The sequence below is a fragment of the Caloenas nicobarica genome, chromosome 13 (assembly GCF_036013445.1).
Source record: "Caloenas nicobarica isolate bCalNic1 chromosome 13, bCalNic1.hap1, whole genome shotgun sequence".
Classification (NCBI taxonomy): domain Eukaryota; kingdom Metazoa; phylum Chordata; class Aves; order Columbiformes; family Columbidae; genus Caloenas; species Caloenas nicobarica.
In genome coordinates, this window is record NC_088257.1 from 1,524,611 (window position 1) to 1,549,122 (window position 24,512).

General features: G+C 50.5%; 1 protein-coding gene across 6 annotated transcripts in view; it reads left to right on the forward strand.

The window, feature by feature from the left end:
* SEPTIN8 (septin 8) overlaps positions 1–24,512 on the forward strand; it is a 38,139-nt gene that overhangs the window by 1,943 nt on the left and 11,684 nt on the right. For 5 of the 6 annotated variants that reach the window (XR_010606915.1, XM_065643843.1, XM_065643844.1 and 2 more), the window contains exons 2-7: positions 14,395–14,509; positions 15,808–16,003; positions 16,676–16,862; positions 21,580–21,741; positions 23,267–23,363; positions 24,126–24,294. Coding sequence is in view for 5 of the 6 variants with exons in the window: in XM_065643843.1 (XP_065499915.1) it covers positions 14,395–14,509; positions 15,808–16,003; positions 16,676–16,862; positions 21,580–21,741; positions 23,267–23,363; positions 24,126–24,294 (926 nt within the window). In the remaining variant the exon portion in view is untranslated. The remainder of the gene's footprint in view (positions 1–14,394; positions 14,510–15,807; positions 16,004–16,675; positions 16,863–21,579; positions 21,742–23,266; positions 23,364–24,125; positions 24,295–24,512) is intronic. The other variant, XM_065643845.1, reaches the window with a different exon arrangement.

A 24,512-nucleotide genomic window follows, 5' to 3' on the forward strand; every position in this document is an offset into this window, starting at 1 on the left:
TCTTTCTGCCGGGTTTACAGTTTTCTTGGTGCCATTTTATATCACTGCACCTCAGTTTCTGGAGAATGAAGTCTGGGTGGGAATAGCTCATTACTGGCAAGAAAAGATGATGATAAATGAATTTATTTTTACCAGCTGTTTGTATCCGCAGTGGAAAGTAATGTAGAAAAAGCCTCTGAAGGAGGTTTTTGATAGGCAATAGGTCACGCTCTTCAGATTGGTGAAGCTATTTTTAAGTATCCAGCTGACACTCACATCCTGGAATGTAGTGACCCTTAGGTTTGGATAATGTGTTTTCAAAACTCCCCAGATGCAGCTTCCCTTGTCCAGTCCTCCAGAGCGCCTCTGTGTCCAGCACAATACAGTTCCCTTGGAGTGCTGCTGCTGGAAATGACCAACAAAAGCAAATGAAAGGAAACTCGCCCATAGAAAGCTGCCTCTAAGGCAGCAGAATCACACCAGTGGTGCTGAAGACCGCCTTTGTTTTTGTGAATGTGGCGCTTGTGAGAGAGATTGGCCTCAGCCCCTGGAGACTGAAGTTTTCTGCTGGTCTGCTGTGGGAGCATCGCTCATCACCGCCCTGTGCAGGGCTTGGTCTGCAGGCATTGCTTCTAGAAACCCCAGGCCAGTTGTCTTCATTACAGTCACCATCAGAGCGGAAAGAAAGCTGATAAAATTGGGTTCAATTCTGAAGTACTTAAATTTGTCATCAAGGCTCAGAGCTTCTCCGTTGCCTGTTGCGGCCAGTGCTGAGCTAGCACATGCGCTGCCTGTCTGCTGGAGCAGACACTGGCAGAATGAGCAAGGACGCTGGTATGTTGAGTGGGAAACGGCCCAACCACCACGTGTGAGCAGGAGCCAGAAAGTGCGTGAAATGCAGAAGCTCTGGAGGAAGCAAGAAAAGCTGGAAGGAGAAGAAATGATGGAGAAGTGACTGAAGATGCGTAGGAGAATAAATGGGATGAGATGTGAGACCAAGACCGTAAGACGGTTTTGCTTTTGAGAAGCTTTTGCAAAGCCCCAAGTCTGTTGCTTTCTCTCTTCTTAAATAAAACCCATGGGCCTCCCAAAGTGCTGTCGCTTGACAATCTGCATTAACACTGTCTGACTTGGAGGTGCACAGGCAGTTGCTTGGGCTCTGAACTAAGCAGCTGCGTGTTCTCAGTGCACGCATGTGCAGAGGAGCAGGTGTCCTCAGCCTGAACGTTGGGCTGAGATCAGAATTTAACATCATGCTGTAAGTTTTGGAAATGTCATGGCTGATTGCGTTGTGCGCATACCGTGACACTGTGCACGGAGCAGGGATTCTGGAGGGTGACGTCCCGTGCAGAGAGCACTGGCTGCGCACACGTAGCTGCTGCGGGCGGCTGTCTCCGTGCAGTCCTGACGAGATGTCCCCTCATGTCAGTGATTGAGAGCCAGCCTTTTACTGATAGCTTTACTATAAATTAGTGCTCCTTAGGAGATCTTGCCAGAAAAAACAACACTTAATACAGAGAAAAGCCGAACAACATCCTTCTGACTGGAAAGAGACACTGGGATTTTTTTTGTGGCAGCGAGATGCTGAGCTGGGGGGTCTGGCCAGTTTGGCAGCTTCTGTGGGTGTTACCTGTTTACACACCAGTGCCTTAGAATCGTAGAAACAAATGTCCCTTCTCGTGACCTCCCAGCTCCGGGAGGAGAGGGACCTTTGAACGGTGCCTGTTCCTGCCATAACTGCCTGGGTTGTGATAAACTTGGTGCTGCTGCTGCTGCTGTTTTCTCTAAGCTTGTGTTTCCTAAGGCGGCTCCTCCGTGTGCAGGGCCAGCGTAACACCCCAGTCTGTGAGCGAGGGGCACGAGGAGCGGGCTGAGCACAGCTCTGTGTGCGGGGCTGGGGCAGAGCGGTTGCCAGAAACCTTATCACTGCAGGTCCCGAGCACAGGCTTACGTTTTCTTTTAATCAAACTCCCAAGGAAAATGTTTCCATGGCTCAATTCCAGTGGAAACTGGGGCTTGTTTGGATTCAGACGTTCCCCCTGCCCTGTTTTTTTTGCCCAGCCAGCGGCACCATTTGAAAGTTCCAGGCTTAAATTTCCTGGTCTGTTTTTGTCATTCAATTATTTTACCTTTAGCCTGGAAAAACTCAAGTGATCCCCCATGCAGGGTGGAACAGAAGGGACAGATTTTTCTCCAGGCTGGTGCCCTGTACCAGGAAGCCGGCCCAGCGGGAGCAGCCCTGTCCCTCCCTGTCCCGGCCAGCTCTGGAGCATGTGCTTTTTTGGGAAGGAGGGATGGGGAAAATGGTCTTCCACTGGAGGAGACAAATTGGTGGTTGCCTCTCCGAGCCCCGCAGTCCCTCCCCGAGAGGCTTGCCTGTCCTCATATAGGAAGCCTGTTTCAACCACAGGACCCATTAGCTCAACCACAGTCCATTGCTGTTGATCACTTATTTTGAATGTATGTGCTGGGAACAAATGTTGCCAAGAAAAAGGTTGGTTTGTTTTTTTTTTTTTTTTCTTCCCTGCTGTGGTGCCGTTGCTGTCAGTGAATTTGGAGCATCTCTTCCTCTTGCAGCAGAGATGCAACATGTTGTTCTGCGTGGGAGCTCCAGAGCTGCTCTTAACCGCTCGCGATCGCAGTGAGCGCCGAGGCGGTGGGTGGAAGGACGTGAGCTGGCAAATGCTGAAGCCGTGTGTGCCCTCTGCATCGGCAAAACAAATGAAAGCCTGAAGAATAACTCTTTCAGGAGGCCGGCGCAGTGTCAGGGCTTGTCGTCAGTGCTGTGCTGGCAGCTGTCAGCCAGTCCCCAGCGTTGCTGGAAGTCCAAAAGCTGCCTAAATATTCTCTGCTGTAGCAGAATACCGGCGCTGTTGCCAGCTGTGGGGAGAGACGCAGCCCTGTCTCCGAGTGCCCCTGCTGTCCCCAGTCCTGTCATCTCGAGTCACCACCGTGCGAACCAAGTGCTGGGGGGACGGGGCTGTTTTTCTGTCTGCAGGAGTGACAATCGTGCTCGTCTCCTTTCCTTCTCCTGCTCCTTTGGCTCAGAGGTTGGGAGGGGAAGAGATGCCATGACGCTGAATGGCTTTTCTTGGGTTGTGCAATTAAGAGGAATTTGGGAGGCCGTGGGGCTGAGGGAGGTGTGCAGGGTGTGGGCACGCTGTTTGTACCCCGCCTCTGCGGGGTAGGGGCAAATCTACATGATTAGCTTTGATTATTCAGAACGTGTCCTGGGCACATTTCAGGCTGTGGGTGGGAGAAGCTGCCCTGCTTGTTTCAGATTAGCTGCAACCCTCAGAAATAATGTTGTCCCGTATCTGTGGTTTGATGAGGTGGCGCCTGTGCGCCTGGGCAGCCTCCTTGTTTCTCCCTTTCCCCACTTTTGTGTAGCTTCATGTATAAACCTGAAGCTTTGCATTTATATTAATGTATCTTTAAAGTGTCAGATGAGTAGGAGAGCCCATCTCTGCTCCCAGAGCAGCTCAAGTGAGAAAAGAAAATCCTGAAGGTGCTGCCTCTCCTCGGTCCCAGCCATGGGCTTTCCTTCCAGAGCCTCTTTCCTGGCAGAAGCCGCCGTGCTCGCCTCCGACTTGTGACATTTGGATGCAAAAGGTGAAATCAGACAGGGAAGCGGCACCCTCCAAAACAAGGTGACAGGGAGGTTTTCAGAAGGCTGTGGAGAGCGGCGTCGGTGAGAACCGCAGGCTTCTCACATACATCCCAGGTCCCTGGTCTGGGCTCTGCCCAGGGCCCGTGGGGTCAGGGCTGTGGAGGCACCGCTTTGTTTAGATGTTCAGATTCCTTTGCGAGGCCAAAAAGCGTCCGTCTCCCACACACATGGAATTCCAGGGATGTCAGACAGCTGGAGAGAGGTTCCCATGGAGCACCCTGCCTCGGGGCCTTCGCGCGGCCTCCACACCACATTGTCACCGGGAGCCTGTGCCGGTTTCCATGGCGGGGCCGGGGGCTGCTCCCGTCCTCTCCTCCGCATGAGGTGCACGCGGAATCTGTGCCACCGCCGCATTACGTGTGCAAGGAAGCATGTGGGGAATGTCCTCCCCGGTGTTTTGGCTGCTTCTTGCTGTAACAGCGAGGCAGGACACATCCCTCAGCTTCTGCTCGGCTGCGTTCATGTCAGCCTGCACAGGGCTGTACAGACACGCCTGCAGCTGTGCTCTGGCAAGAAGCATCTTCCCGCAGCTCGTGGAAGAATCAAACCTTCCCGCAGCAGCAGCCAAGGTTGCTCAGGTCACTGGGAGAGGAGGCCGACCGGGTGGTGTTAAATCAGATATATTCCTGCAGGTGCCCGGCGTGCGCGGAGCAGCACGGCCATGGCGGGGCAGCTGGGGTCGCAGGGACGTCGCTGGGTCTGGCATCCAGACCCCGCTGCCAGCAGGCTGAGCCCAGCCTTGGGTCCTAATACCAGCTGATCCTGGCTTTCAGCTTTGCCACAGTAACAAGGGCTCCCAGGAACACTCTCCTTCTCCCAAAGGGTGTTTGCAGCTTGTATTGGTGAGCGTAGGTTTATTCTGTAGTTTCTTACAGAATGAATAGCTCTTTCAGCTTACCTTTTTGCTATATACTTTTTTTCAGATAGAGTTTTTCTTATTCGGTTGCCTTCAGTCTTCAGATTAAAGGCATTCTGTGCTTATACACTGAGGCTTTCTGGAGGCATGTGTTAATAGGATATCTAGCAGTCGGCTTATTAGCATGATGACTCTGGTTGAGCCCTTGGAGCTCAGTGGCTGTGGTGTGTAAAACTCCTATTTCTGGTGTCTTCCAGGCAGAACCACAAGGAGACTTGTCCAGTAGCTGGAAGAGCCATTTGTGGAGATGCTGTGAGATGGTTGCGTAAGACAAACTGGGAAAAAGCACAGTGGTGACCACAACCCCTGGGTTCCCATTATATCTCTGTTCCCTTGTCTAAATATATACTGAATAATAGTAATCAGGCAATAAATTCTGGAAATGTATGTGGGAATTAGCTATGTTTATTTTAAGTGGTAACTAAAACAAATAATCTGGGTGGCTGATATCCAGCATGGCTTGTTCGGTATGATGGCGACCCAGATCCTTTTCCCCATTTCAACATTTGTTTTGAACTACCCCAGATCTTTTCCATACCACTCCGTAGGGGTAGGTACTCGATTTCTCTCCCGGCTTTGTCCCACAGCCGTTTGTATTTTCCAGGTGTCTCCTCCTCCTCTTCACCGTAGGGTGGTGGGGAAGGGAATTGGTCCTGCTGGTCTCACCAGTGAGCGCAAGCTGGGCTGAGCTTGGGAAAGTCTCTCATTAGATAAGGCGATCAGATTAGCCTGTTGTCAGGTCTAATCGGGAAGTTCCATTAAATAAAAAACCTCAGCACCTTCTGAATAAATATTTTTGAAAAGAAACAAACTAGGGTAGTCTGGTGTGTTTCTGTTTGTCTGTGTTTGGGTTTGTTTTTAAACAGACTGAAGGGTTATATTTGTGTTTTGGGCTTTGCTTTCTTGAGTTTGAATAGTTCGTGGGGGATGGAATTCTCAGGCTGACGAAAAGCTGAACTTTCTCATCCTTTAAGGTCATTTTGGAGGAAATGTCTGTCATTTTTGGTTCCACGGTTTTCTCTGTTTTAACCAACTTTCCTTATTCTCAAAGGCAACATTCACGTTTGCAAAACGTTGTGTGTATAATGCCCGGTAAATCCTGTTTTGTTCCTTTGTAAACTCTCATCCAGGGCTTGTGGTAGGGACAAAATATATGTTCAATCCTTTCTTAATTAAGAAAGACCTCACAATTATTTTATTAGGCTTTGTAAATGTTATAGGGAAATTGGTAAATAACAGCTTAAGAAAAGGGAGCATGTGGGAATTTTGCTTTTACTGTAAAAAGTCAGATAGGAATTTAAGCCAGAGAGAGTTGGTTTGTTTGCAGAACATTAAAACTGATGTTGCATTCACAGGTTGTGAATGTGTAATCTTGAATGTGTGTTGTATAGGAAAAGATGAGAAGCTTTACTCCCCCTTCAAAGCTCGCTCTGAAAGTCAGCAAAAACTGATGATTTAAGCCTGTGTTTGATTCTGTGGATGTGTGTAGGATTTTTATTTAATGTTTTGTGTGGCGTTTTTGTAAGGAGGAAGGGCTGGGCGCCGTGTCTGCAGTGCAGCTGTTGCTCCGGAGCGCAGGAGCGAGCAGGCTGGTGCAGAAGGGGGACGTGTGGAGCGCGGGTCCCTGCTCCCAGTTTGCTGCGGGGAGCGCTCGGCGTGTTACTGGGCTGCCAGGACAATGTGCCGTGGAACCAGACAGCACCTTGGCACCAGTAGCTTTGGTACAGGAAGGCAGTTAAGGAGTTTGCCTAAGGAATTCTTTCCTTAAAAGGAGTTTTGCTTTCTCATTGAATCCCTGTCCACCTTCCTGTGGGCAGGTGTTCAGCGCGTTGGGTTTTTACAGGTGTGCAGCAGAGCGTTTTCTTCCCCGAGATGAACCTGGGGTGTATGGGACATTGTGAAACATTGAAACTGCACCAGTGATTGATTGTTTTTATTAAAAAATCTGTTTTCCCAAAATGCTGAGCGTTGCTCTTTGCAATGCCCTCACTGATCCCAGGGTTTATGAATAGCTCTTAAAAATGGGCCTAAAACTTTCTAGGGAGTCATCACTTCAGGCAACACAACCGTTAGTTAGCGCTAAAGAAGAGAACCTCAGCTTTTGAGTCGTCTTGCCCCTGTAATGGAAAGTGTCTTTCATTTTTATTTGGCGTGTCTTGGTGGTGACTCCGTATCTGGTTCCTTCCGTGATGTTTTTGCCTGCCTGGAGTGCAGCTGGGAGCCGGAGGGATATGAATAAAGGCTCGAGTGTCTGGGAAAATTCTTGGCATTCTTAGGAGAGCAGTTTAAAGGAGGGCTGAGAATTGTGGTGGTTTTGGTTTTTTTTTTCAGTGTGAGGTTTTTACTGAGGGGACTGCAGTATGGGCTGGGAGGGAGACAGCCCAGCATGGTGGGGTGTACCTGGGGACAGAGAAGCGAAGGCCCCTGGGGCTTGGCCTGACATTGCTGGAGGGACGAGCGGTGTCGGCACCGCAGCCGTACGGGTCAGGGCTCTCCAGGGCAGCCCTCCCTGCCCGGGCGGAGGTGCTCGCACCATCGTCCTGTCTGGCCATGGACCCCCACCGGAGCGAGAGACAGCAGAGGAGCTGAAACGCAGCAGGTTGCTGTTGTAAACCAAGTGGCAAATCGGCAGAAACCCCACGTCTAAAATTGTCTCTGTGGGGTTTGGCTTTTTTCCTCCCTTTCTTCTTCCCCCAGCCTGTTATTAAGTGCTCCGCAACGAGGATCTGGAATTTTAAGCGCATGCTTAAGATTAACTGAAAACCTTCAGAATTACGTGCTTGTACTTGGCAAAGCTGCTTGGGTCAGGTGGCATCGAGGTGTGACAACCTGAGCCGAAGGGGTGCAGAGGTCCCCGCTGGGCCCCCCCAGCTCAAGGTCCCGAGGGCACCCGAGCTCACGCTTACTGCTCCTAAGCCTCTGTCAAGACTTGCTGTGCTCAGCATCCTCTGTTGTTAGACAACCTCAAATCTGGTCTTATCACTTCTCTTGGGCCACTGCTTAGTAGACTGCAAAGTGCAGGCTCATTCACTGATGCTGTGATACGTCTAATAGTCCTTAGCCTGTGAGAACTAGAAAGATAATATTTTTTTATGCGTGAAAGTGTCTATTTTGAATGTTGCTAGCGCCATAGAGGTGCTTTTCAAATGTCAGGTGTGGTGTTGCTGTTACTGCCCCCCAGTCGCTGAGCTCAGTAAAAGAAACGTTTTCTTCATGGAAACCTGAGTCTGCACTTGCTGCTGCTCCTTTGCCAATGTCAAGTGGCACTTGTCGAGCTGGTATTTGGGGATGGGGAAGGCTCTCCGGAGAGAGGTGATTTGCCAGGTTTTTCTGCGTTGATCCAGAAACCGGGCCAAGCCCAGGGAGTGCCTGCTTGGACAAAGAACCTGAATTTGGCTCCTGGTGCTGTTTGCCCAAAGGTCTCTGCGCAGGTACTCAACTGCCCCATGACTCAGTTTGCTTGTGAACTGAGGGTAAAACTGCCAGCGTGTCTGTAAGGAATCTTGCAGTGCCGTGTGTTTGGGGAGGTCCCCTCAGCATCATACCATTGTGGGGTTGGGGTAGGGACCCCGAAGCAGGACCTCGCTGTTCCATGGGTTTGTGGGCAGCTCGACTTTAGTGCTAGAGTTAGGTTATGGTTAGACTCGATGATCCTGAGGGTCTCTTCCAACTGAAATGATTCTATGATTCTGAGCTGCCTGGCGGCAGAGGGGCCAGGCCATGCTGTACGTGGCACCAGCTTGCATCTGATAGCCAGATCTCATTCAGTCCTTTCTCTGCTCAGCTGCAAACGAGGCTCCCCGCATCAGGACCAAATAAGTTCCTGCTTCCACACATTTCCATTCAGGAGACAAGGGAACAGCACCCTACAAACCCCACGGGTACATGCGTTAATCTCTGTGTTACGCGCACTGTTCTGGTGGTGGATTGTGGCCGGGGAATCAAGAAGGTGAAGTCATTGCTTGGTGACTGTGAGCTGTCCCCAGCCGTGGCGGGCGCCGAGCGGCCCCTGCAGAGCCGTGACCGCTCCGTCCACCGCAGGAGAGCTGCCCAAGGCGCCGCGCCGTGCGGGAGCTTTCCCGGCTCTTCCTCTCGCTGCTCCCTGAGTCATGCCAATCGGGGAGCTGCAATCTGTCCGCTAGCGCTGGTTTATCTCTCTGTTTTGATGGCAAATTGGAAGGGAGAGGATCTGTCTCTGCTCTGCACTTCGCAGGGTGCCTGGCGCGCTGCTCCGTGACTCCGCATGCGCTCCCGCGGCGCGAAACGCCGTGTCCGTGGGTGTATCCAGCGCTGCACAACTGCTGATGGGCGCTGGGGCTGTACGCAGGGTCGAAGGGAACCTGTGCTGCAAAGTGCTCGTGGATTTGGCATTATTTAAGGTCAAGATGACAACTAGGGTTGAGTAGCTTATAAGCAAAAGCGTGCCCTGGTAGTGAAAAATTGCCATGCAGGGGTTGCGGTGCTGCCTCTTGCTGTGGAAAATGTGAGTGGAAGAAGGCCAGGCAGAGAGGAGCCTGAAGCGCCCACGGGCTCTCGAAACAAGGAGCTCGGCTCAGGACAGCCGTGGCTCTCGCTGGGCGCAGGACTGGGATTTGGGGAGCTGCTGGAGGGAGCATCTGATGCTCGTTGCTGAAGTGTAAACCCTTTTCATTTAGCAGAAAGAAGAAATGACTGTGTTTCCCCTCAATTTTCCCGTTTGCTGCTTTGCCTTGGAAAATGTCAGCTGTTCATCTTTCTCATTCGTGTTTTGTTAGGCTGTAGAAAGGGGAAAAGGCACATTAGATACGGAGAAGTGCCACGTTTTTCCCTTGGGGTACAAAACTGGGAGTCGTCTTCACTCACGTCATGGTTTAGCTGATGAACAGCAGCATGTTTTTTGCTCTCGGTTTTACAGGGCATATTCACAGGTTGCTTGTACAGCAATGAGTCTTCTGTAGATTTACATTGTAACTCCCGTCATGCTAAGTTCTTTAAAAAAAAATAAATATCACCATTTAAAAAAAAAAAAGAAATATCACTATTTATGATTGTGGCATTCAGTTACGCTTTTGTTTATCCATATGCTTTCACCTGCTTCATTCAGGAAAACAAACTCTGAGGGTTGTTTCAAGCAGAGAACACGAGCATATGTCACCAAAGAGCATTTCTCGTTGAGATTAATTGAAAAAAACCAATACTTCTCAGTATCTTTTAACCAACTGATGTCAGAATGGTGTTTTATATCCAAGTTCCAGTCTGTTCACACAGGCCCTGGTGTAAAAGCGAGACCAGAGGCAGCACATCAGAAAGCGGAGTGAGCTGCTCTGCACCAGGAGCCCCCGCATGGCGAACGGTCCCGGGGCAGCGCACATGGGGCTGAGGTTCTCACTGCCGACATCCCCGTGGGTTGTGCAGCCAGCGATAAAGCTGCTTTTCATCTGAGAAGTTGCTGAAAAATGTAATGACGCAAAGTGAAACCGATGCTAATTTGGAGGTGAAGCATGAAGAGAAACTGTGATCAGGTTTTTATTTTTTTAAAGGATCGTAGGCACACTGGTTGGTGCTGTAGCCTGCAACACTTCTCCTCACAGGTTTCCTTAATCCCTCTGCCTACTAGGAAGAGCCTAATTAATAAGTGAATACTGTGGTGATCCCCCTATAGAGATCTGGATTTGGTCTTTCTGTGTTTCTCTGCTGCCTATCCTTGTCTCACTCGCAATAAGTAGCCGAATAACGTATAATCTCCTATGGATGTGGTTTGTGGCCAGCTGCCCGCAGCGATGCTGCCTCGTGCATCCTCCCAGCAGAGCTTGGGGTGCGGGACCCTGCTGTGGATGGCCTTGGGAAGCTGATGTGGGTTTGAAAGGCCGTTTTCGGTTCCCTGGGCAGGTTCGTGCTGTCCTGCATCCCGAGGGCATCCCCAGCCTCACACGGAGTGCGGCCGATGCCGCATGGCAGGTTTGAAGCACTATGTTTGGAGGTTTCTTTTCGGTTCTTGTGGTACTCAGCAAAGTCTGGCCATCTGTGTGACCAAGGGCACATCTGTCTTTCTGCTGCATGGCAGAAGAAGGGTCCCGAGATGTGTTGTCAAACCAGAGCCAAAGATCGATTTCCCTCCGGGATGGCTGTTGTTCCCATGGCCGTGCCCCCAGATGCCATTTCTGCTCCTGTTGCCCTGGTGGACTCTGCTTCTCAGCCCTGAAGAGCATCCATGAAAATGTTTAAAGGACTTTGAATTAATAAATTTTGCTCTGACCTGATGACTGTCTTGTTTCCCACCAAATTCCAGATTGAAAATACAATTTTCCCCCTTGTCTCTCTGCTTCAAGCCCCAAAGATCAGCTCAAGGCACAGAAGATTTTTAAAGAGCACATTCAAAGGCTCCAAGTGAAACCCTGGTAACTGCCCATTGTGGGATGCCGTTAGCGACCCAAGAAGTGACGTTCAGGGCTGCAGTGGCTGTTGATGGTGGGAGTTGGCACTTGGAGCCATCCCAAACTCTGTAATTATCGTGGTGTGAAATGATCAGATGGGCTGCAGGGAGGGTTGGCTGCCTCCTGGCTGTTCGCAGCCCCAGGACGGGGTCTTGCCTGGGAAGAAGCAGCAGAGTTGTCTTTCCAGGGTTCCTCAAGATCATCAAGTCCAACCATAACCTGACTCTAGCACTAAACCATGTCCCTAAGAACCCCGTCTAAATGCCTTTGAAACCCCTCCAGGGATGGCGACTCCACCACTGCCCTGGGCAGCCTGTTCCAACACCCAACAGCCCTTTCCATGAAGAATTTTTTCCTAATATCCAATCTAAACCTCCCCTGGTGCAACTTGAGGCCGTTTCCTCTTGTCCTGTCACTTGCTACTTTAAACCAAAACCAATAAACCCCCCCACCGCTGCATTGCTGCTGCCCTCGTTTATTGCAGCATTTGTATTCTGGATTGATTATTTATGCTGAGCCTTGCAGGCTGGCCGCTTCTGCTGGAAAGAATTCAATGTTGAGTGTGACCTTGTTGTTGCTACTGGCGGGTGAGCTGTGTCCGTCTGTCCTTGGGCCACCCTGGAGCGGGGCAGCCCGAAGGGTGAGACCCGCATGGCAGCTGCGGGAAGAGGTGCTGGTGGGTGCTCATGGGGGTGCTGGGTACGTTCCTCCCCAGGGTGCTGGATATGTTCTTCCTCAGGGCCGGTCAATGCACCATACAACACAAGTGAACAGAAAAATTGCTTGTATTCACAAGGCTTTCAAGTTTGTGAGCTCGATGGACGGGAGGGAAAGAATAAAGCAGGGAAAACTTTTTTTCCCTTTTTTTTTTTTTTTTTTCTCCTTAGTCTTATTACTTTCCAGCAGTTGTTGTGGTTATTTGTCCTAACACAGCAACAAGAGCAAAATCCCTTTGGAGGCTGAGTGACAGCTGAACACATTGCACGCATAGCAAACGGGTTTCTGCTTTGGAGTCGGCAGCGTCTTGAACTTGAACCAGGTTATTATTGCTGCTTACAGAAATAAAAGGAAACTGCATTTCAAGGTCACCGACAAAAACATTTCACTGAAGTTTGGCCTGTTGGTTTAGCAGCTTTAAGAGATGATGAGCAGTTTTGAGCCAGTGTATTCTTGTCTCGTAACGAACAACAACCAAACGCCAAAAAGAGAAGAGGAAAAGAAGGGCCTGTGCGAACGCGTTTGGGTTTCCTCTGGCTGGAGCATGACTGAGTTCTCAATGCAGCCTCTCCTAGCTGGAGCCTACTTTAAAATGCAGCCTTGCTGAGCTGGAGCCTATTTTAAAATCCTGAGCAGTGGTGCTGCCTGTTGCCTGGAAACCTCCTCCCAGCCTCGGGCACTCTCAGCCCCATCATCACCATCGGCAGCCTTTATTTATTATATTTCCCTTCCAAAATGTCATCCCAGGCTTCTGGTTTATTTGTCTGCTTGTGGGTGGTTTTTTTGTTGTTTTCTTTATTATTTACAATGAAAAGACACAAAGTGTAACTGTCAAGCCGGGTGGCTCTGTGGGAGCGGCTCTGTTGGCCGTCGCTGTGTTGCAGTGCTGGGAACTGGCATCTGAAGTTCCGTGGGGTGGCTGGGGCCAGGAGCCCCCCGAGCTCTGCCGGTGCCCGCGGTGCCTCTTCTGTACGGGGAAAAACAAACCTAAACAGCTCTGAGCCAGGGAATCGTCTGCAGTTGGGTCTGTCCCTGCAGGCGCTCGGTGTGGTGACGATGGAAAAAAGTTTAACTTGGAGGTTTCCCTGTCTTCGGGGCTGTCTTTAATTCACCTAAACTCTTGGCTACCTTAAAACCGTAATTGATGCCGTCTTTCCCACAGGAAAGCTTTAAATGATTGCTATTTCCACTTAGTGAGCATGATCGATCCTGATGGGATGCAACAGAATTGATTGCAGGAGCCCAGCTGCAATTCGGTTGTGTTTCTGTCCGGGGAGTCCCTTGGGAGAGCGCGGGGCTGAAATCATCTGAAAGTTGGTAACAAATGCTAGCCAGGCCAGCCAGGAGGTTTGTGTGTGAGACACAAGAGCTGCTTCAGCTGTTCATAAGTTGTTCTTGTGATAGAAACGGGGTTTTTTACCAAACTGAGAATATTTTTTCTACCCAAGGCAGAACTAAAGGGAGCTTTGACTTGAGATGCAGTCGAGCAAAGGTTTGTGTTTTGTTTAGCAATCTTATTGCAGGTGTAGAGCAATACGCAAGGCTTACCATGGCATTTCTTTTGTTTTCCTCTGGAGTTAATTTAAATTTGACAGACTGCTGAGGCTCCTCTCAGGGAACGCTCGTCTCATCGTCTTAGTGCTGGGACGTGAAGTCTGAATTGTCAGGGGCAGAACCTGAGCCAGACGAAGGGCAGGCACTTCTTCCGTCCCCGTCTTCCACTGTGCGCTGGTGATTAAGAAAAACAGACTCATTTACCAAAGAAACTGCAAGGGTCGACGAATCGTGCTTTGAAAACACGTGTCCTTGCTCCTCCGGGGAAGGACGAGAGTGTTCGAGAGGCCGCGGGCAGCGGTGGGTCCCTGCGCTCGGACAGCGGCGCTCGGTTGTGCAGAGAGGCGGCAACATCCGTTGAAATATTTGTGCAAATCCAAACTCCTCTATTCGTAACCACTAGAAACAGAAATGACCCTTCCGTTGAATCCGCTCTTCTGGAATTACAGCAGGTCTGGGCTGCCTCTCGGGTAACACAGGGCGTAGACCCGTTGTCTCCTCGGGTGTTTATTGTGGTAGTTTCTAAGCAAAGCTTCCTCCAGGTGATCAGCAGAGTCTTCCTCTGGGGGAGGGAGGAGGCAGAAGGAAGAACAAACTGCATATGGGGGAGGCAACGGTGGAAAACTGCTCACAGATGGCAGAGCAAGAGGGTTCCTGGCCCTGCCTGTGCAAGCAGCACCCCTGAGCTAATAAAACCCTGCTGCTGATGGCAGGAGCAAAGGAACAAAATCAAGGACTCGGGAGGAAAATGCTGACTTGGTCGAGCTGAATTCACCACTGGAGGGTTTAAGAAAATAAAATTTAAAAGGATGAGGAGAAATGAGTGCTAGAACACACAGTGGTGGGTTTTCCTTTGCTAATCTCTCCCAGCTGCGTGTCGTTGGAGCTCATGCTGGTGTTTTCTTTTCTTCGTAGCCTGGTGGCTTAGTTGTCTCAGTTTCCCACTGAGACCAGGATTTTTCCCTCTCTTTGTGCTGGTGGTGGCTGCCGGAGGGTTTGCCCCGGGGCTGCCGAAACGCCAGCTCTCGTGGGCAGCGTTGGGTTTGTGTCGGGGCCCGGGACGGGGGTTGTTCCTTCGGTTCCTCTCCCCGGTCCGACTCGCCGTCTCGGTGCAGTTTGCTCACCTGGCTGCTTCTCCCTACCAGAATGAAGAGAAGAGGAACCTCTCCCTGGGGGGCCACGTGGGCTTCGACAGTCTCCCCGACCAGCTGGTCAGCAAGTCTGTCACACAAGGCTTCAGCTTCAACATCCTCTGCGTGGGTGAGCAAACCTCTGCAAACCGACACGGGCCGAGCTGGCGGCACGGGGAGGTTGCGACCAGAATTTCTGGTGTGTCCTGCTGTGCCGTGGGCCTCAGCAGCGACTTTAGACAAGTCAGAAACCCCCGATGCTTAAAAAATACATTTTAATGTCCGTGAACTTGAGCTCTCTGGAGCTTGATGCTTCCGAGTTGTGACTTTCACAAGTGACTCTTGAAGATTTATTGCCCCAAATTAGAGATAGTTTTGGGAAAAGCTTTAGCGTATCAACTTTCTGCCTTGGAGGAGTGGGAGGAGTGGGAGGAAAGGCGTTTGGCCAATGCCGTTGGCTGCACAGGCTGCCCTCCCATCTCAAAGCACCGTCGTGCTGTCCATGACGTGTCTATGCAGAATGGGACCGTCTTGGACAGTTTGGATGTACCGAGCCAGATCCCAGCAGCTCGGCCTTGTGCGGGGCTTGCTGGTCTCTTCAGAGGTGTGGCTGCTGTGTGGGTGGAGGGGAAAGGTTCCAGCAGAGTGGGACACATGGCACTGCAGGGTTGAGGCTGTGAAGTCCAGCTGCACAGTCAAGTCATGAACCTTTATCCAGTGTCTTTTCTGCTGTGAAAAGAGTTTTTCAGTTTGACGGCAAGTTGTCCTAGCAGGTTCAGAGCTGCCTGCTTATTCCTCTGTACTGAAATTCCCAGATTCCCAGCTCAAAAAAAAAAACCAAACCAGTTCCCCAGAGACTTCAATGGCAAGATGAAGCAAAGAGAGAAAATGGTAAAGCAGCCTGTTAGTCAGAAATCTCACAGAAAGGAGAGGAAACCTCATTGTCAGACTTCCCTGTCCCCTCCACAGCCCACCCAACAGCCATTGCTTTGTGCCGATCCGCAGGGTTACCTGGAGCTGTCGCTGTGTTTGGCACGGCCAACAACTGACCCAGATGGTCCTTGTCAGAAGGAGCAGCGGAGTTTTACTCCTTCTCACCTGAAGACTCAAAAGACTCTACTAAAACTTTGCTCTTCTGCCTCTCTGGTGCAGGATCCCCAGCAAAGCCGGGGTGCACGGAGGGGAAGATCCTGTGTTTTGCTGTGTGGTCCTCGCTGGGAGATGAGACCAGAGTGCTCTGTGTTTGCTTTGTGTTAAGCAGGGGTGGCCTTCAAGAATGCGGTTACCTTTGTGACAATAATATGTCTGTCTACGAGCGATTTGTAGTAACCTTTCACAGCGTAATTTAGTTCTGCTCTGTAATTACTGTTCTTTGAAGTGCCTGTGACAAACTCCTGCTGCAGTGAGCTGATGATTTCTCCTTCCTAGGTGAGACCGGCATTGGGAAATCCACACTAATGAATACGCTCTTCAATACCACGTTTGAGACGGAGGAAGCCAGTCACTACGAGAGCGCGGTTCGCTTGCGGCCACGGACCTATGACTTGCAGGAGAGCAACGTCCACCTGAAGCTGACGATTGTGGACGCGGTTGGATTTGGGGATCAGATAAATAAAGATGAAAGGCAGGTCTTGTGCCATCTGTTTGGCATTTCTGGGCTTGCTTAGGCGTGAGCTGCCTGCAGTCCTGCCTGCAGCGCTGCAGAGGAGCTCTCCGTGCTTCTGTTAATGGAGCAGCTCCCTGCAGTGGCTCCGGTTTGTGGAGTGAGTGTAGAAGGAGTTGGGTGAGCAGCCAAAAAGAGAGGTCATAGGAGGTCTTTGCAGCAGAGAATGGTGTCCTCCGGGAGCCTGAGCAGTTAGCACGCTGTCCTCAGTGCGGGGTTGGGAATTATCTGTTCTGGCAGCGGTCGGTGCCTCTGGACATGTCTCATTTAATTACGCAGACATCTTGCTCAAGCTCCAGGTAAAGCCTTTCTGGGACTCCAAGGTCTCTCCTTGGTTATGTTGCATTGCTACAGCCAGATGGCTTAGCCCTGAGAGCTGGGCAAAGCTCGGTGTGTGGAAATAGTCATTTTTCCGTGCTCTGCTGTCCTTAGAGCAGCGCTGCTCAGGAGACTCCTGCAGCCTTTGGATTATGAAGTCTGTGTGTGAATGTCATGCTTGTCCCCTTCTAAGCATAAATTGTTTGAGTCTTATAACTTTTAAATGATACTGTGTCAGTCTAGGAGAACTTCATAAGCGTTCAAACTCTTTAATTTTGAGCTCCAGTATCTGGGTTGCTAATGGTCTGGTTTTAGTTACAGGCCTATAGTTGAGTACATTGATACGCAGTTTGAAAACTATTTGCAAGAAGAGCTGAAAATCCGCCGATCTCTCTTCAACTATCATGACACGAGGATTCACGTCTGCCTGTACTTCATCACCCCAACTGGACACTCGCTCAAGTCCTTGGATCTGGTGACGATGAAGAAGTTGGATAGCAAGGTAAGGGGATGGAGACCTCTTTCTGGAAGTGATGATGCTTCTGTTAATATTGTCATGTGCAAGCTTTTGTTCTTTCCGTGGAGTCCTTCCTGCACATTAGTTTTTAGGACTCTGGTAAAACTTCATCTGCCCTGGTGGTTGTTGAGGTCCTGTGCTTTATCTTCTCACTGGCTTTCCTAAAAAATGTCAGGTGAAAAACCTGTTTTCCAGCTAGCTGTGTGAAGTCTAGAGGGTCCATCACTGTAAGACTCTTATCCAGCTTACTTTATATTTATCAAAGCCATCAACTGCATCTTTACTAGCTTTCCTTTACAGGTGTGCAGGTAAGGATGTGCTCCAGCTCCTGCGGAGCCACCTCCGCTGTCCTGGTCTGTCAGCAGGGACAGAGGGGCTGAGGGGATGTCCCAGGGTGGGGGTCAGGACAGAGGACGCCAGGGCTGAAGAGGTGTTGGCTCTGTGAGCTGTCACTGCTGGCAGTGCCAGATGATCTGGACAGGAAATCACAATATCTTCTGAAAATGTAAATATGGTGAGAAGTTCTTGAGGTCACAGGGATCCTACAAGTGGGTTGTGAGCGGGTCTGGCTGGGGGTTGTTTCTCTGTGCATAAGCTATTCTGCCTTGGGGGGCAGAGGGCTTGTTTCTTAACTGGTCGCTGCTGATATTCCTGCAGCTCGGAGATTTCTGACCCACTTTTGGCTGTCCCAGCTGGCTACCAGGGAGCTGCAGGAGGCTTCAGAGGTCACTTGTGACAGCAGCATCTCTTCTTTTCTTTGCAAGAATTTCCTCTCTTTCAGAGCAGTATTTGAGCAGCAAGGCGATTCCTTTCAGGTGGCAGATGCTGATCAGTCTGCAGAGGGGCCGGACAAGGTAGTCGGGACCCTGCAGTAAGCGGGGATCCCGGGGTTACATTTCGGGAGTGCTCTCCCCCGGGCCGTTGTCCACGTGCGGCTCTGTGGGACGTTCCCGGCGGGCGCGTTCCCCTCGCAGAGCCGCTCGGGGCTGTTGGCCCCTTCTCCTCGGCGTCGCTCCAGAGCAGGCGCTGGGTCCCGTTGCGCTGGGCTGTGTGTCACCATGGTGGCTCTTACACCGACTTCAGCAGGAGTCCAAAAACTTTCCCGTCAGAAACTCTTGTCTCTTGGTGCGGTGCCAGCATTACATGTTCCCAGAAATATGTTTGGAGTGAAGCTTTTGCACGATTCCCCTTGGTGCTGGTGGTCCCACAAAGCTTTTCTCTGCCTTTCCTTCTGCATTCCCTACTTTTCACATCTCCCCGTGGCTGCCTTTAATGTGGTCCGTGGGTAGTACCAAAATAAATCCTTTGTGCAGAGATGGGAATGTTGTGCACACACAAGCTTTTTATACTTCTTAAAATTCCACTTAAATAGTCCTCTCTGAAGTCATTTTATCCCTTTGCTCACATCTCCCTTCTTAGCACAGGTTGAGAACGTCTTGGATTTCATGGTGCGGTGGCCTCACACAAGCACGCACATGGAAATGAATAAGCAAGTAGAGAGTGTTGATCATGTAGGGTGTATTGGAGGTGATGCTTTGCTGCATGCTCTGCTGGCTCAGCCTCTGAGCCTGGTTTTAACGAGGGTTTTGCAGGAACCAGGCTCAGTTACACCTTTGCTTTAGCACGCCGCTGGCATGCCATCAGGTGTTGGGCAGGCTTTTGAATCTGCGTGACTGTTTCAATAATGAATCTTGCTTTCAGTGTAAAGTTTACAAAATCCCTTCTGGGTAAAGCTGTTTTGTAAACAGAATCTCCCATTGTGCTGTAATACAGTATTTGTTTGGCTGAGCTCATGGCCAGCTGCTGTTTGGGGTGTTTAATTACAGCCGGGGCTAGAAGCATCTCCAGAACTGGATCTAGGAGGATGAAATGGGGCTGGCTGGTAGGGGGGAGCACGCGTGACCTGGCAGGGTTGGCCTTCCATTGGGTTTCACCTGGGGAAGGGAGGAGATCAAAAATAAGACAAAGAAGATGGCATCTGTGTCAGATGAGAAGGTGGTTGGTTGATTTAAAACGCAGCACTGCCCTGGAAAGCGAGGGCAGAGCCGTTCGCTGCCATGGGCATCCTGGTGCTCCCTGGTTGTTGTCCCTGGATAGTTTCCAATCAGCGTGTGCTGGTTATGAGCTGTGGCTAATTGCTTGCCCGTCCTGGGCCGTCTCTGGCCTGTGGGGATGTGCGAGGCTGGTTTGTGCCTCTGCTCTTCGGTTTCCGAAGTGAGATTTGCCTGTTGGCTTCACCAGGACTTAGGTTTTGGAGATGGGGAAAACCCCAGCTGTATTGCACAGGATGAAAATGCATGTAGCCTTATTATATTAGAAAAGTTATTTTCTACCAAGTGACTTATTTCAGCACATTCTTGGAAGTTTTATTTTTGGAGGTGAGCAGTAGCTCGGTGGTCAGAATGACCCGAGGAGGAGATGCGTTTTATGTGCGTGCGAGCGAGTTTGCTGCCCTGTCTGAAGCTCAGGCTTCCTCTGTTCAGAATTCCAGCTCCAGCACGGGGACCGACAGTCCCCTGCCACGTTCAGTGGGATGGCACTCCAGTAGATAACTTTATGATTTTGTTACTAGGTCTTTAAACAGAGATTATTGCTCTTCTACCATGAGATATAAGAATGTTGCTCTGGGATTTCACCTGCAACCCAAGGTAAACGTTTTTTGTGTAAAAATAAGAGTGGGCAACAAAACCTCACATGGTTCTGGCATAACTTCCTTTTATTGGGCTTTTAAAACCTGTTCAGGAAGGGGAGGAGAGGTGAGTTTTCTTCTCTAGTTAGTTGTATATCAGGTTATTGGCACTGATCTCTCTGCCACAGACTGTGGCCTTTGCACAGAAGTGGACATGTGGAAGGTGGACATGCGGTTCGGTTCAGTAGCATCTCCTATCTCTTTTGTTTCTTGTTTCCAAACTTTTCTGGCCTTTCTTATTATAAATGGATGAGCTCATTCTAGATTTAGACAGCTTTTGGGTGCCAATGCTCAAAATCAGAGAAAGGAAACAACAAGATAATTGCACGGTGCTCCAGGTATCGCATGGTAACTGTGGGAGTCCAGCTGGTGAGTTTCCAAGGCGTGCATGAAATTGAAATAAAAATAGTAATAATTTAAACTGTTAAGGAACTCAGAAGGGAAGAAGAGAGGAGGAGGGACACCGACTGAAAATGGACTAAACTCAGCCCTGTGCAGGTTTGTCGGCGTGCCTGGCTGGTGGGGAGCACGGAGCCCTGCGCCCCCGCAGATGCTGCTCCGGAGCGGGTGGTGTTAACACACGAGCCCTGAGCTGAGCCTGTTGCTGTGCGAGCTGGTGGCTCTGAGCTCCAGCTCTTAGCAGGCCAGCGAGACACCCAGCTGTGGTCATGGCCCTTTTTACCTTTGTAATGAGGACGTCGACCTGCTGAGGTGGGGTGAGACCAGCAGACCTTGTTCTTTGTGGGCTTGTGGGCCTTGGTCAAAGAGCCCAGATCAGCAGCTGAGAAAAAGAAGGAATTTATCCTCTCAGATTTGCAATGAGCAAATTAAGATGATGATTTTTTTTTTGAGCGAGTAAATGCTCTTGTATTTAGTGAGTGCTAGACCAGGAGAGGGAGAAAAATCAAGAAGTATGGAAAAATTACTGAGCTACAAAGAGAACTTGAGCTGGGAAAGCAACGTAATTTATTTTAGTGGCACCCGTTGGAGACCACATGGCTGCTACAAATTTCTGCCCTGTAGGATAAAAAGCCTTGGCTGTTGGGAAAAGTGAGATGGCAAATCAGACTTTCCCCTCATTTCTCTGAATTCTTGCGTATGACTGCTGTGAATTTGGCTGCTGCTCAGGCAGACGAGTTTTGTTGTTTGTTTGAGCAGCGGTTTGCAGTATCGCACGTGGCTTTTCTGGGCACAGCAGCATCATCTAACGGGGGGTCCTGTGCTGGATCCTGCCTCGCTGTAGCTGTCCCGAGCCCGAGGCCGCGGCGAACCGCATCCCTCCTGAAGGATGTGGGGTTTTGGTCTCCATCTCAGTAGATGGGACTTGGGGATCTCCCCTCCGCGCAGCTCATGGGTGGCTTTGTGACACCAGGGTTGGTGAGGCCGTGCGGTGTGTTGTGCTCGGCGTCTGCTGATGCGAAACCAAAGCGGAGCAACAGCAGCGTGAAGACGCGTCTCCCGTGTGGCACCTTTCCCGGGCGGTGTGTGTGATCCGCGCAGCGTGCCCGAGCCCTGAGCCTCACGGAGAGGCTGGGGCGTCCTCGGGAGGGATCCGTAGCTGCTGTGAGAGCATCGGAGGAGTCCCCGCTCCTTCTGCTCCCGCACGGGGAGCCCTCACGTCAGCTCGCTGCAGTGTTTCATCCTTGCGCTTGTCTCCTCGAACGGCTTGTCAGCACCGCCGGGATCGGTGAGAACTCGAGACGTGACAGTTGTGCTGTCTCTGCCTCCCTCCAAGCGTGTAACAACATACACAGGCAAGGGCAGAGGCTTTGATCTGCTCCTTGTGTATTTATTGCAGGGTGTTTGTTTTTGGTTTATCTGGAAGTCTCGTAGTCAAATTAGTCCTGGAAAACTCTTCCCTCTAGTGTTCAGCCGGGCTTGTGCCGCAGCTCGTGTGCAGAACGTGGCACCTCTGGTTTTCTGAAGCGTAAAGCAGCAGCCGGGTCACCCCGTGGGCACCGCGCTCCCCAGAGCCGCTCACCGGGTTATTGCTCCTGCCTTCCTGTGCTGCAGGTGAACATCATCCCCATCATTGCCAAGGCAGACACCATCTCCAAGAGCGAGCTGCACAAGTTCAAGATCAAGATCATGAGCGAGCTGGTCAGCAACGGGGTGCAGATCTATCAGTTCCCCACGGACGACGAAGCGGTCGCAGAGATCAACTCCGTGATGAACGTGAGTGATGCTGCCGGGGGCTTTGCCTCCAAAAGGCCCGACAAACTAAATTGCCACACAAAAGTGCGTTTGAAGGGCAAGTTTCATTGGGATTGTCCAGACACTAAATCTATTTGAAAGTTGAGCTGTGGATCTGACAGATGCCTCAGGCTATTGCATACAGAGTTAATTAAATTGTTGCTCTTATTTAATCTGTGGGCTCTCTGGAGAAACTCAGCTCTGCTTGGAAATGTGTTTTATTGAATTTTTGAAAAATTCTTTCTTCAAAATTCATTCTGTCTGTTTCTAGGCTACTTTTCATTTGAGAAGGGAGAAACTTCGAATAAAAATTTTACAGCTAAGGTTTACATTAGCCTTCTGACTTAAGGAGGCTAAGCAGAGGAAACCTAATTTAAAATAAGAAAAATTGCTAGACCCTATTTTGTCTTTTTTTGAAATTCAGATCCAATTCAGACCTGGCTGGCACATAAGCAAAACACTTTCCAGTTTCCTGTCTCCCAAATCGGAGCATAGCTATGGCAGTAGAAACGGCTGAAATGTTTATATGTTAATTTTTAAAATAAAAAGTAGCTTTTTTCATCAAAATTAACATTTTCTTGTACAGCTGCTTCTGATTAAATGCTTTATCCTTTCTTTCAACTCCTCCCTTTTAAAAATTTCAATAGCAAATAGATTTCTGAGTCAACTAGATATGTGTTTTCACTTTAATAGGCTTTTTTTGCTGAATTCATGAAAAATTTGGAGGATGCACTCTCTTAAAAATAATTGCAAGCTGTGTTCATTGGGGAGCAAAACAAATGCTTCTTTGGTTTTTCTTTTCCTTTTTTTTTTTTTTTTTTTTTTTCTTCTGCTTTCTCCCCAAATGAAAGTATTTTTGGCCACTTTGCCACCAGTTCCACATTTCTGGATCCGTTTCCTCTTAAGTATGAAGGATTTTGTCAACCTCATCCTACCGAAGCGCCTGCTCCGGGGCTCCGTTCCCGCAATGCCTGAGGATGGAGTTTCCCTGTTTGTTTGTTTCCTTCCCCGTTCGTTTGTTTCCCCGTTTCCCTGCCATGCTCGGTGCTTTGCAGCTTGGTGAGTGGCGAGCACATGTTGCATCATCCCGCACGTGTTGCATCCCGCACACGTCCCTTCCAGCGGCCACAGCACCTGCTGTGCCAGGGCCTGTGTGCGGGTGGCTCTGTGCTTTCTGCGCAGCAGGGACTGTCCCGCTCTTGGCGTGTGGAGAAGCTGCAGGAACGAGCTGACAAATGAATGGAGGGAGATCAGTAGTGATCACGGTGTTCCTACAATATTTCTTCGTCTCGTTCAGCGGCCAGCGTTGCTAGTAAGCTGTGCTCTGGCCCTTCGCTGCTCTCTGTTGCAATATACCAGCTCATAGTAGGGACTACCCTGAGTGTTGGAGACTGGTACTTCAGAGGAAGGACTTGTTGCAGTAGATCTATGCCTGGGTGAGCAGATCTACCGGGCAGGCTGATCTCCGAGGGGTCAGCCCCTGCACTGAGTCTTGGCTCTGTTTCAGGCTCACCTGCCGTTCGCCGTGGTGGGCAGCACGGAGGAGGTGAAGGTTGGGAACAAGCTGGTGAGAGCTCGGCAGTACCCGTGGGGAGTGGTGCAGGGTAAGGTGCTGCGAGCGGGCGCCCAGCGCGACCCCCTGCGCGCGTCCCCGTACAGACGCTGGCACCGTCTCCAGCTCTGCCCTCCTGCCTGTGTGCGTGAAGGTGCCGGTGCTGAACGGGGCAGAAATGTCCTGTGCAGCCTTCTGTGGGCTGGCCAGTCTTCCCTTTGAACTCCCATTCCTAACGGCAGGTGGTAATAGTCAATGGGAATGGAACCACAGAATCATTTTGGTTGGAAGAGACCCTTAATGTCATCGAGTCCAACTGTAACCTAACTCTGGCACTACCCCATGTCCTGAGAACCTCATGTCCGTCTGTCCGGCCCCTCCAGGGATGGTGACTCCAGCACTGCCCTGGGCAGCCTGTTCCAATGCCCCACAGCCCTTTGGGGAAGAAATTGTTCCCCAGATCCAACCTCGACCTCCCCTGGCGCAACTTGAGGCCGTTTCCTCTGGTCCTGGCGCTTGTTCCTGGGGAGCAGAGCCCGACCCCCCGGCTCCAAGCTCCTTTCGGGCAGTTCAGAGATCAGAAGGTCTCCCCTCAGCTCCTGTTCTCCAGCTGAACCCCCAGCTCCCTCAGCCGCTCCCATCACCCTTGTGCTCCAGCCCCTTCCAGAATCCCCACGTCCAAGGGTGTGTTGTGCCCTATGCGGGACAACGGGTAGAGATCCTCGGGAGGGGAATCTCTGGAGCTCATCTGTGTGTGCATTTGTTTGTCCTGCCATATGTGCAGTTTGCCAACTTCTCCCTTTGCTTCCATCAGTTGAGAATGAAAGTCACTGTGACTTTGTGAAGCTGCGGGAAATGCTGATTCGAGTCAACATGGAAGATCTTCGGGAGCAGACCCACACCCGCCACTATGAGCTGTACAGGAGGTGCAAGCTGGAGGAGATGGGCTTCAAGGACACGGATCCAGACAGCCAACCCTTCAGGTGAGCGCCTTCATGTCCAGCAGCAATTTAGAGCAATAGTTTGGTAATTATGCCCCCCAAAAATGGGAGGTTTGTAGGTGATATCCACAATGCTGGGCTGGAAAATATTAGCACTGGGTTGGAACTTTGCAGCTAACTTTGGGACCATTCCTTTCCCTGTTTGTCATTAAGCAACGCAGACAGTCATGCATTTTCCCATCCCTAACTCATTGGTGTCC